This window comes from Amphiura filiformis, chromosome 9, assembly GCF_039555335.1.
Source record: "Amphiura filiformis chromosome 9, Afil_fr2py, whole genome shotgun sequence".
Classification (NCBI taxonomy): domain Eukaryota; kingdom Metazoa; phylum Echinodermata; class Ophiuroidea; order Amphilepidida; family Amphiuridae; genus Amphiura; species Amphiura filiformis.
Genome location: NC_092636.1, coordinates 51,638,002 through 51,651,332, shown reverse-complemented (window position 1 = coordinate 51,651,332; position 13,331 = coordinate 51,638,002). Strand labels below are relative to the sequence as shown.

General features: G+C 36.2%; 1 protein-coding gene across 1 annotated transcript in view; it reads right to left on the bottom strand.

Annotated features, from left to right (window-relative positions):
• Positions 1–3,767: 3,767 nt before the first annotated feature.
• Positions 3,768–13,331, bottom strand: part of LOC140161132 (ran GTPase-activating protein 1-like) — a 28,207-nt gene continuing 18,643 nt past the window's right edge. Inside the window, exons 12-16 of the mRNA XM_072184560.1 lie at positions 8,941–9,039; positions 8,142–8,247; positions 7,319–7,407; positions 6,420–6,541; positions 3,768–5,837 (exon numbers count right to left, since the gene is read on the bottom strand). Of these exons, the coding sequence (XP_072040661.1) occupies positions 5,768–5,837; positions 6,420–6,541; positions 7,319–7,407; positions 8,142–8,247; positions 8,941–9,039 (486 nt within the window). The 3' untranslated portion in view covers positions 3,768–5,767. The remainder of the gene's footprint in view (positions 5,838–6,419; positions 6,542–7,318; positions 7,408–8,141; positions 8,248–8,940; positions 9,040–13,331) is intronic.

Below are 13,331 nucleotides of genomic sequence, written 5' to 3'. Positions count from 1 at the left end.
ATAGTATACAAATATTTACTGCTCTAAATTCGGGATCTGGTTGAATCTATTGGTCCCCGAGGTGAACTGGAGACCGTGAGCCTACTATTTCCTGAGACCGCCAGGTCGAGGGAAATAGTAGGCTCACGGTCTCCAGTTCACCTCGGGGACCAATAGATTCAACCAGATCCCGAATTTAGAGCAGTAAATATTTGTTTTATATTCTTCATTAATATATTCTTTGTTCATTAATTGGTTAAAAATTAGAAAGACCTTTATCATAGACATAGGCCTAAGCATTAATGTAGGTAATATACATGTATAGTCAAGGCTAGGCTAGGCTAGGCTTGCCGTGCTTTGTTTTGATTGAATACATGTAGGCTTACATGCACAAAGCACACACACAATTGAGTGGCTATAAAGCTTACCGTTGTAATGTTGTAACCTCTACAATACCGCCGTGAAACGAGTAACCATGTTCTCTGTTATTTCGCCGTCAATATTTTAAGATATTGTTCCTGATGTAACTCAGATTATGTCATGAAACTGCCGTATTTTAGCTGCACTTCTGTGCTGCGGCTTGTGTGCTTCGCAAGACAAAATGACTTGCTACACATTAATACCCAGAACCGGTAGCGATATCCCGCGTATGTGGCGAGTTGCACCGATCACTAGGAACTGCGACGCGGCTATGAGGTCATACGCGCTCAGAGGGAGTATAGCAAAAAATATATCCCGGGGAATAGTACTTTGAGTCGGCTTTTTGACTGCTTTGCAAAATAGCAAAACTATTTTTGGTCACATGATACTCGTTTAACCAATTAATGAACGAGAATATATTAATGAAGGATATAATACACAATATTGCACGCAGATGCAATTATACAATGTTTATGCACTTTGCATATGGCTTTTCTTCGGATTGGGTATGTATTTCTAAGAGTGTATGAATGAGAAATAAAAACTTCAGAAAATGGGATTACATGTGTGTGACATGATCAAGGGGAATGAGTCACATGTCAACCCTGGTCGAAAATGGGTTTTACATGTTTCTAAGAGGACATTTAGACCTTTCTGAAACTGAAAACACCATGTTGATATGACTTTTATTTGCAAGGTTACATCAATTTATCAATCACTGAAAACAATATAAAACAAAAGAATTTTAACACTTTCTTTGCCAATATCTCAAATTCAATATTAGCGACATCCGACTCATTTCCCTTGATCGTGTCACAGGGTTCGCAGGTTTTTGCCGCAGGTGGAAAAAACCGCGGTTTTAACCACTTGGCAAAAATGGCAAAAACTAAAAAAGTGATTTAAAGTTCAGATTTTTTATCTCAAAACAAATTATTAGATCAAAAAATTAATTTCCTGAGTATAAAAAGGCCAGATTTTCATCTGATTTTGTAATTATAAGTAACATATTAAGAAATTAACGGCATGAGTTTTCATTGCCGTTGATGCTCATTTAGCATTTAACTGAAATGTGGCATATCAAATTCAAAACTTTTTCATTTTAAGGACTTGATGAGACAAAAAATATGTTGAATGATTCATTAAAAGTTGTATGTTTACTGTTTGTGAGCTTTCTGTGTACTTGTTTTAATATTTGAGTGACTCAATATGAGTTTTTGCAAGTTTTTGCCGGTTTAAACCAGGCAAAAACAGGTTTTTGCCAGTTATTGCCACTTTCTCGGCAAAAACAGGTTTTTGCCGGCAAAAACCGAACCCTGTCGTGTCACATAAGTGTATTCATAGTATAGACTGGTTCTATTTTGGAAAAATTGCGTATGTTGAGAGTTAAGAAGTTATGAGGCACAAAAGGTTGATTTGCTTGTTGTGTATGGGTCAAAAGTTGCTCCAATTTCTGTAAAAGTTGATGCAAATTGTTCGCCTAGCTTAGAGGTTTCAGAAAAAGAATAGTTTGCACTATCTGTGATATCTGGTTAGCAAAGAGTTAAAATATATGTATGATTCCATAGGATTAAATGGCATTTGTGTTTATTTATCATCTTCTTACCTTTACATCGCAGATAGACTAGTTTTTACAAAAATCGGAGCAACTTAAATTTTTCACCCCTGTACAACATGCAAATTGACCTTGGACCCTTTTTTGACTATGCGCAAATATGTTACATTTTTGTGAACAAAGGTGAGGGACTGGTCTATCGATATGCTTGAACGAACTGCTACTCTATTCAATGGCTTTCTTGTACTATACGAAATATGGTGGGCGATTTAAAATGCATGTGTCCTGAGCAAACTATACTGCAGGGCAAAGAACAATGGAAATTGCCATTTCGCGCGCATACTGCCGGAAAATGACGTCACATGTCAATAGAAATGAGGATATAATCATTGTTTATGTCCGTCTGCTTTAGGTGAATTACATTACATATATTAAAACTTAATGAAATATTAAGTACATTAACGAAAAATACCAAATAAATTTAAAATTATATAAATGTAGTCAACCAAGTCTTCAATTTGCGAGTGTAGTTCTCTGGTAGCTCTAAAAATCGCATGTCCCCCTCCCTCCTTCTCATGATTGATTGAAGTATTTCTAAGTATCAAAGCATATCTTCCAAAATTATAGTGTCTCGCCTTAAGTTCAGAGCAATACCATGATGGATTTTACAGTGGCAGATTCAAATCGGTGCGTTTAAGCAGTTGCGTCACCAGCATGGCCAATTCGCCCTTCTACGCGTTTTTGTATATGCCCCGCGGGATTGGGTTAGCGCGCACAGTTCGTATCTGCCACTGCAAAATCCAATATGCTCTTACTCTCAAGAAACAAGACAGAATATACATAACAAATATATGCAATTTCATTTAGATGGAGCAGGGTTGATAAGTATGACATGGGTTCTGGGCTAACCCTGTAATAGCTTTCTATTGGGGTGGGCCTGGCATGCTAATGCTCTGGGAGTAAAATTGGCCAAAGAGGTAACTGATTTCCATTGGTTAGAAGCACCAGAGAATGATGATTTTAGGGTTCTTGCAGAAGAGATGTTACTATACCCATAGCGAACTGTGGTTATGAGCAAAATTATTGAATAAAAATCATGACAAAAGTTATACTACTTGTGTTGTTGTTTTCTTTTTATTATTTATCTATTATTATACAAGAACTACTGGCTTAAACATGGTGTATAAACCCTTACTAGAATAAAATATGTCTGGAATGACTTGGCCTTCTGACCTGATAGGTCACAAAGTTTATGCATTTAGCTGGGGTTTTGGTGCAGAATTTAGACAGAATGACCACACTGCTTGAAAAGGTTTATGGTTTACCAGTTAACACTAGACCTTGTCTTGTCAAGTTAGGCTAAGAAATAAAATAGTTTGCTGTGGGTGTGTGTTTATATTTTTAAAAGGGATATAGCCAAATTATGTTCTCGCCAATTGCACGGTTCTGCCATATACAAGAAGACCTTTGAACTGACAATACACCTAACTTTAGACAATGACTGGTTCCATTCCTATTTATGTATGCTGCCAGATTGAGGCTCTCCTCGCATATGGTAAAACTGTGCAATAGGCGAATAGGCCTAATTAGATTAATACATATTTCTCTGTCACTGAAACAGGTGAGAAATGTGAAGAAACTGCTGAAAAAAAAACCTTTAAAAAATTAGGGTCTGTATCCTTTTGTGCAGTAAAAACTTTTTAGACAAGCAACATTTTACAGCTTACGGAAACTGGTGCAACAATATGCAATATCACAAAATCCCCCTTGCTAAAGCCAGAAGTAAACATATCAAAGAAAAATGAGAATTTGGTAAATTTCACAACATTAATTGTTTCATGCTGTTATTTTTTAAGGGTTTTATTTTGGCCAAAGGACAATGAAACAAACAAACATACAGGCACAAAATATTTCTGGAATAATTACATTATCCTAAACAAAGATTTCAAAATACAAACAACTTATTCAATTTCAGAACACTCAAAATATTTTCCATGTAAAAATAACTGAATATAAATATACTTTGTCTGGCCTGTGTTTTGTGTTTACATCTGCAATTTGATACTGTAACCAGCCAAATCTGCAGCTATGTCACTACTAGAGGTAAAACAAAGTCAAGTAGCTGAAAATGCACTTTTCCCTATCCTTTTACACAGGAATGGTAGAGCAAAAATGTGACCATCCTCCACAACTGAGCCCGGATGTCGCCAGTGCCACTATTGAGATATGCTCCATTGAACTTAACAATAAACAATAGGAAACAAAGGATTTATTTACTGTTTTATTGATTTTTCACTACTTAAATGTCAAGTACTATAGACATGATATACATCATTTTAAAGCTAAACTCAAGCAGAATATTTTGGTTGAATATCTCAAAAATGATGATTGGCGACTTCAGGGCTCAGTTGTGCTGGATGGTCACAAATGTCCTGAAATTGGTCAATTTTCTTTCAAATTTCCTGAAATCAAGAAATTTCCTGAAAAGTGGGATCTCTGTATATGTCTTCAAGCAATATGGGTCTAATGTTGGACCATCAGAGGTTGCATTTTACATTTTGATAAACCCCTACCCCACATTAGGCCAGCTGCTGTGGTTTACAACTTGCCTGTGAACATTTCAATTTCTATGAAAAGTGCAAGATCAAATTCATTTTAAATGAGTGCCTTTTTGTGAGATTTTACTTACACCACTCATTTCTCATAATTCCTACCACAAGTGTTCAAGCTATAGCCCTAATTGAATCATCCGATACCTTGAACTGAACTAATTTCACTGCTTAGCAGCTTAACATACAATATACATGAATATACATGATGTGACTATAAATACAAATTGTCTTGACAGTTGATAAATTAAAAACAAATTATAATTGTAGGCCCAAAAATATATGAAGGCATTCCATACAAATGTATACATTATATTTGCAGTCATACAGCGAGTACTTTAATTGAAGACAAGAAACGTAACACGTGGGAGACATTTCAAGCTCAAACTTATACCCTATTTCTACTTGCATGGCAATTAACTGTTTTGCCATTTTACTAGTGTCCATGCCGTTTTCACAGAACGCCTTTTACTGGTATTACACTGTGTAAAATCTACTTACAGGTGGTTTGATTTTAGCAAGCTGTGTCAACCTTCTATTTAGCTGGATAACAGGTTGACCTGTATCTGACACAGTCAACATTGTAAGCAGAAACATTATTTGTAATTACAGGGTAACTTGCAACCAAACATTTACCCAATGTAATTCACTGCAATACATCTTTCTCAAAGATTAGTATTCTGTAGTATTTCATCCGATTCAAAATCAGATTACAACCCAAATTCCAACATGGAGTGCAACTTGCATCACAATTATCAACATTTAGAAGCTGTCGGTACTTGGTACACTGCAATATTATGCAATATATATTGAACAGTTGAAATACAGCTCAAGTCCTAAATATTAAGTTCAATCCTCTTCAGCCTGATCACCATTCTTACCATGTTGCTGATTGGCTCAATAAATCATAATACTCTTCTTGTAGCCAATCACCAGGTAGTACTCATGGGGTTAAGCATATTCAGCCTACCACCATTCTTACCATGTTGCTGATTGGCTCAATAAATCATAATAATCTTCTTTTAACCAATCAGCAGGTAGAACTTATGGGGTTAACTGAAGCCTGATCACGAACAAAACACCATACAAAGTGCTGAGCATGGACAATTGCTTCATTTTCCATCAAATATTTATCAGTTCCACTAGGAAAAGTACCTCAACACATTTACTGCCTCTGGATAGAGATTGATATCTTGAGCTTATCCAATCAAAGTTTGTATAGTGTTTGCATCAACTGATGTTTGGCCATGATACATGAGTCAATCACTTCATGTGGTCTGAAATAGAATGAGAAAGAACATCATCTTGAAATTGATTTCATTTTAAATAGTGAAATGACTTAGGTTAAGGGATCGGATAGCAACATTTTCGCGTATATTTTGTGGGACCTGAGAGTACATCAGACATATCAAATTGCATTTTGAAACGAGGAATGTCCTTCTGATATCAAATAATTTAGATTTTTTGAAAATTTGCGATATAATACACACTTTATGCCATTAAAATGGCATAAGATTAAAAATTAATATTTTTGAAATTTAAGGGGGTACTACACCCATTGCATTTTTTTTGTTTTGTTTTTGTTGTTTTTCATTTTATGAAGAAATGAGAAAAAAATTGGAAAAAGTGGTATGCGAAATGAAGGGGCAAATCTTGTTCTATTAGTGGCGTCGGTATCAATGTAGCTTACACGCTTTTAAAGGTAGAAGCCAAAAAGTGGTACATCACTGATGTACCACTGTACCCTATAGTGCCACCACTGCTTTCAGGTTCCACAAACAAACTGTGCAAACATTGCTCTCTGATTACTTTGCACTGAAAAAAGCTATTACTCTCATAATATTCAACATCCAACCTACCTTGATAAGAAGACAGTGAAGAATTGGATGATGTGGCGAGGGAAGTAATCTTGCTTCACAACATGTTCCAAAGTTAGAAGTAGGCCTGTGGGGTCTGCCATTGGTTTGGTTTTATCTTCATCCTAAAAGTACAAAATGAGCAAAAAACATCACCACAAAATTGTTAACCTATTTATAGTTATAGACAAATCCAACGAGCCACATTCCTACACCTCGCTGGGGGCCATCCACCCATTTTACGTGACGCCAGTATCATAAGCGTGCAGCGATGCACTTGCGATAGTGGGCGTCTTGGATTGCAATCCAAACGAACTAAGCTAGTTTGGCACAGATGGCCCCAACTATGGCCGACTTAACCCTGACCATCACTTGGCTCGTCGGATTCATCTATACTACATGGTATACATGGATTAAAGTCAATTATCCACATGTTAAATAAATGTTGGCATTTATGCTCCGATCTAAAAACTTTTTGGAAAATTCGAATGTAGCTAATATAGAGTCAGGATATTCCTCTCTCAAAACCTGATTTTGGTAGATGGTCTTTATTGTCTTTGATGAATTTTGTAAAGTTGGCAATGTATGTGGCTAGAATTATTCTCAGAGTGAGTGTGAGTGATTCTTACATAGAAATTTGTGGGAATCATTTGATTCTTGCAAAGTATCCACTGTTAGTGCTAAAATTGTGAAATTTTTTGGTGGGAGAATCAACTCTGATTCATGTCAATCTTTTCACAAAAATCTGTTGAGAATTGATTTGCACATTCAAACCAAAATTCTAACCATGAAAATAGGTACAGGGTGCACGAAACATAAATTTGACACATGCGGTGAAATATGCAGAAAAAGCACCCCTAATAACAACCTCTCTCTCTCTCACTCTCTTCTAGCAGGCTTACCTTTAGTAACCCTAGATGTACCAACAGATTGTTGCCAACTGTCTCTGTCTTGCAATCCTCTTTACTAAACAGCCCACTCATGATGGCATCTGCAAAATACAGTGAAAGTATTTGATGAAATCACACACAAATAAAATGCTAATTATCTTAGGCAAGTTGTATGGATCAGCAACCAATCATAAGCTTGTTGATAGAGAAATAATGGAATCAATATTGCACACATCTAATGCACAAGCCCAGCAGAAGGAGTGCATTGAATGTCTCAACATTCAGTCCAAGTGCATTATTATGTCCGATCTCTCCAGGAACAAGTCATACGTACGCATTTATTTATTAACCTATTTCATACACAACAAAGAATTTCTGCAATTTCCGCAATGTTTTGTAACAAATTAGTAATAAAAATATCAGGAAATTTGAACAAATATCAATGCATTCTACCTTGACTAAATCCTGCAAAACCTGAACGCACAGCAAAACTGTATGCAAGTGCAATTATACACAATGTATGCACTCTGCATATTTTTCTAACAACATTTCTGATTGGTTATGCTGTTCTAAGAGTGTATGAAACCATATTGATTAATGCCTCGAGTGCATTGCCTACTACCAACCATCCCAATACTTCCATTGGCCACTGATCAAAGGATGCAACATCCATCATTCATTACTCTTGATTATACTTCTTTTTGGAATACATTACATAATCCCAGGAGAAACCTGTTGGTGATGGGATTACTCTTTTCTCAGCAGATTCTCTGATTATCTCACCCAATCACAACTCTTTGAAAGGCCTTATTCTTTGTTCATGATATCATATTACCTGCACTTTGATAGATAGCTTTCTTCACAGACTCTCTCTTATTATCCCACACTGAGGCTACTTTCACAAGGACTTGAACTGCCACAGTCTCGTCTTCTGCATCCGCCTAAACAATGGGAGCAAATATTAAAATGACCTTGTGGATTAATTCTGTACTCTTGAAGATTGCAATTTTACCCAAAAGGATAGAATTAGTTGCCCAATCAACATAGACTCGAGCAGGTGTGATATCAAATCCTGCCAAGATGGCCCAGAGATCTGACAGAAAGCCTTGAAATGAGCAGAATGGAACCAGGAGCAATTTGTTTTTGAACATTGCTCCTATTCACTGGGATTTTACAACAACCAGGAGCAAATTTTGAAAAAACAAGAGCAATTTTCAAATACTAAATCCTTTTCTGCATATACAATACAGCATACCACCACTACTGCATCAAGTTCAAAATAGGAACCACGGGCAATTTGTTTTAGAAAATTGCTCCTGGTTCATGTGAATTTTTCAAGGACCAGGAGCAATTAGTGGCTTTACAAGGGCAAATGTGCTCCCCGTGCCCGCTTATTTCAAGGGTTGTCTGACAGAAGCATGGGTATATGGCTTACTTATAGTATAAATATTGCAAGAGCAAATCACTTGCCTACAGGTGTGAACATTAACTTCTGATACGATGTATAAAATTGTAAAATGCTTTTGTTGCCCTGAAACAGCTTAACACACAAGTTTTGCCAACCCTGAAAGTTGATCATTTTTGTTTGAGAATCAAACCAATTATGAATGGAGAGTAGAAATAAAATCACCTACCCCAAGTTGTTTTAAAATCTTCTCCCCTCTGTCATTGCCAATTCCCAGCAGTTTATCTGCGGTAGGGAAACTCAGAAACTCTGCAGCTGTGGCTGGTACCTACATAAAAACAAAAGCAATATGGCTTGGTGAATAGTTTCAAATTATAACAAGTATCACTTTGAGACTATTTAATTTCTAAAATTATGAATATGGCAGAGGAAAAATTACGACATTGTGAAATTAATTCAAGTCTCAATATCATCGATTCTGTTAAGGCATTTCTCCAATAAAGCCAAAACCAACTAAGATCTGATACTGCACCGCTGTCTGATCATAGGAACAAATACAATGTGATTACATTCATTGGGATCTTTTATTCAAGCATTTTTAAACTGTTGAGAATTAATTTGTTGACAAGTGTATAAAATCATTTTTTAAACATGGAGCACTAACAACATACAATACATTTACATGAAATATGATTAGGCCCTTCGCACTTGATTATTAGTTTCCTGTTTACCGCCCGCGTCCAAAATTGAAAATCTTAAAATTAATTATTTTATTTCTAATTTTCTCCTTTAAAATAACTTTCAACTACTTCTACTTGCCATTTTCTGACTTTAAGAATATCAACAATAATGATGAATGAACAACGAGTACAACTCCACCTTCACTTATTTATAAAATCAAATATTGTTATAAAATAATTAAATGCCCGCTCTAGTCAAAACGAGTAAATAGTTGCTTGTAATAGTTCAAACTAAATAAAAAAAATAAAAGTTAATTAATAATTAATAATTAAAAGTCACCTCGTCCCTTTTTCAAAAACTTTAACAGGAAACTAATAATCAAGTGCGAAGGGCCTTATGATATTTATACAGAACAAGGAGATCTGCCGATCACAAGTGTTGCCTGCTTTCGCATTCTCTATTTTGGCTCTTATACTTACGTCATGTTATTATATTTATATAGAATAATCAAAATAACCAAAATCAGAGGAGGCTTAAAGGCATTCCTACAATGCACTATGATTGGGAAATTTGATCAATATAACCTAATTTTAAAGGTAAAGTCCCCATTGCCTCACACACAAAATGGTAATTTTAAAACTGCAGCCAACAAGTTAATAGTTGAGACTTAGGAATGATATTTGATTTTCTTACAGGAAACATTCATATTGTCCCACTGCATTAATTTTATTCCTAAGTCTCGATGTTTTGAATGTTAAATAATAGGATGAAAACACCAGATATTTGCACACAATTCCAATGCAAGACTGTACCACATGAGTACAAAAGCCAGACATACAAGGTCAGAAACCCCATTGGGTTGTGGGAATGTCTTGAAACATCCTCTGAACCAAAATGAAGAGTTATGTGCAGGAAAGAAGTAGACACTGCTGCCATCTTTGGGATCATCAGCAAGCCATGTCTGGTTTTGGCAAGTTGTTATAGCATGAATATTGATCATTAGACCTACCTCACATTTCATTCATACTTCTAGAGCCTCCTCCAGCACCTACCTACTTGTTTAGATGTGCATCCAACTTGCTTCCAAGAGCCACATCAATGTTGACATTTTGGAGGCGCATATGGGGTTCGAGGGTTTGGAGGCGCATATCTTGGTCGATACTTGCTCGATTTTCACGAACAGGGTGTCAAATGAGGAAGCAAAGTCTAATTAACAAAATGTATATTTCAGAATAATCCAAAATTATCAGGCTGTTGAACAGCAAGGATGACTACAACTGACGAGTTTCTTTTTGTGCCTGGTGTACATTGTAGAACCCTTGTATTGGTGAAAACCCTGGGGCTTGAATTTGAAACATAGGAACTCGGACACGTGCATTGGCGATTCAGAATAGGACATCAGAAATTGTCAGGGACTTAGACATCAAGGACTTGGATGAGGATGAGGAAGACTAGACTACAACACTGCAAAATGGGAGGCTGCAGCACAGATAACAGCATTGTACAGGGTTCCTGCACCTTGAAGCCTGTAAAATTCAGGGACTTTTCCAGGACTTTCAAGGTCCAAAAGCTTGATTTTTAAGGACTTACCACAACACATAAATCATGATGCGGCTCTCCATGCAGCACATATTAACGAAATTGATAGCTCTTCCCCACTCCCAAATTTTGTCAAAATTATACTTCAGGTAAAATTCCAAATTTCCACGACTTTCAAGGCCTTGAAAAGGTGTTTTCAAATTCAAGGACTTTTCAAGGACTCTCAAGGACCATTGGAACCCTGTATGTATGATTTTATTTGTATGCTTACTTTCCCTCCACATGGTATTGTCCCAGAAATTAGATATGTGAAAATCACAAAAAACTTGAGCTTCTTAGTCTGCTTACAGATTAACAAAACCACCTGCCTGCCTCATTTGAATTTCTAGTTATACAATTCCCTAATTAATAAACAAAGAGCTTGCAACACAACATGTACAAAATAATGGAATGTTTTATTTCACAAAATATGCAGCAATACGGTTGGTCACATCTTATATTACAAATGGTTACATCAACTATACATAATAAACCATTCAAATGCAATGCCCTTCGCCAGATTGATGTTTTGGAGTTATTTTTCCGGGTGACATCTGCCTAGGGGTGTAAATTAACGGTTATTTGTCTAACCGTTTAAACGGACCACAATCCGGTCGGTTAATCGTGTAAACAGGAGCACCATCAGGAAATTTAACCAGATTTTAAAGTTTTTTTCACTTTTTTCAATTCCTTTCCAATAAAAACGCCCCCTTTTGGAAAAATGCAACGCTTCCGGGCGTTTATTACAGACAATACGGTGGGTCCAGTGGTTCTCTAAAGTCGCCGAAAACTTTTTTTTTTACGTTTAAACAGTTAGTGATTTTCCTAAACGGATAGTGCATTTTACGGTCGGTTAAACGTGAAACGTGTAAACGTAGACACCCCTACATCTGCCCACTGTACCTTGTTTCCACTCTGAGTTTGGTAGTGATGCAGGTGTGCTTTTGCTTGTGCCAATATCACACCTATGCATAAACATGCTACATACAAGGGCGGTTTATTGGCACGCTAGCGGCGCAACCTCGTTAAAGTACTTATGTCACTTCCAAACTCAAGGTGATTATAGATGATTTTGTGTGCCTCCTTATCTGAAAGGTTTTGTGTCTGTTCAGGGTCATTCAGTAGAGGGCATCAGCCTCTAGTAGGGTTGAATGGTAAATACCAGGACGGAAATTACACATATTTAGCAGGATATACTGCCAAGGCTATTTTGGTCCAAGCAGAAAATAGACTGGTTCTATTGTGGCAAAGGGTGATTATTTTAAAAGTGAAATGTTAAGTCTCACAACCTTTTCAATAGAATTCAAATAATTACATGTCATGCTATTATATCATGAGGCCACAGACCAAAAAAGAGGAAAATTACTTTAAAAAATGCCAAATATAGGCTGAAAATGAAAGAAAATGTTCAAATTTTGGCAACAAAAAAGAGGAAATCAGCTGAAAAGAGCAACTCTCACACCCTGTATATTCCAGGTATTTCAGGTTGTTTCCCACTTCATTGGGCAATGTGGATATTTCATTTCAATTCTATTAAAAATAAAAACATCATAAACTTTCTATATATCTGCACATTTTGTCACTTTCTAAAATTCTTTTCACTGCAACAATATTTTGTAAAACTAACTTTTTAAAAAAAATTCATGAATCATTTCTGCAAATTTCCATGATACATATATGATTGTAAATACGCAACACAAGACTTAGTTTGTCACACACTTTGGAGGTTAACTTATTGGACTATTCCAGTTCAAATCTATACTCCCCCTATGAAAGACATGACCTTCATGTTCCACACAGAGTGTGAATTTCAAATGGGGTTACCTGAATGGGTGACTCCATTTGAAATCTATACCCCAATGTGGAAGATTAATATCATATCTTCCATAGGGGTGTATGGATCACAACTGGAACAGTCTATGTTACAAAAACAGGCACAACTTTTTACATCAAACACAAGTGGTATAATAAACACTTGATTATGCTGAAAGACACATTTTCCTGATATAACATGTTAAAACTGGTGCAGTAAATATCCATTGCTCCAGTACTCAGCCTGACTGACCAGCACTCAAGGGAATTATAGGTCCTGCCGACCAGCATTAAAATGACAAATTGTCCTCAAAACAGCTGTCAAATGCCATTACTGTCAAGTAATTGGCATTCTGATTAAATTTTCTCTTAATTTTAGCCGGCACTAAAATTTGGCTAGCTACAACCCTGTTCCAGGAGTGGTTTGTTACATATTGGTCTAGTAATCATGACCTTAATTTAATTTGTATATTTAACAATATATGTGACCTTATGCAAGGACACAATATAAAGTCATAAGCCCATCTTAGTTAAATAGTTCGACTCAAA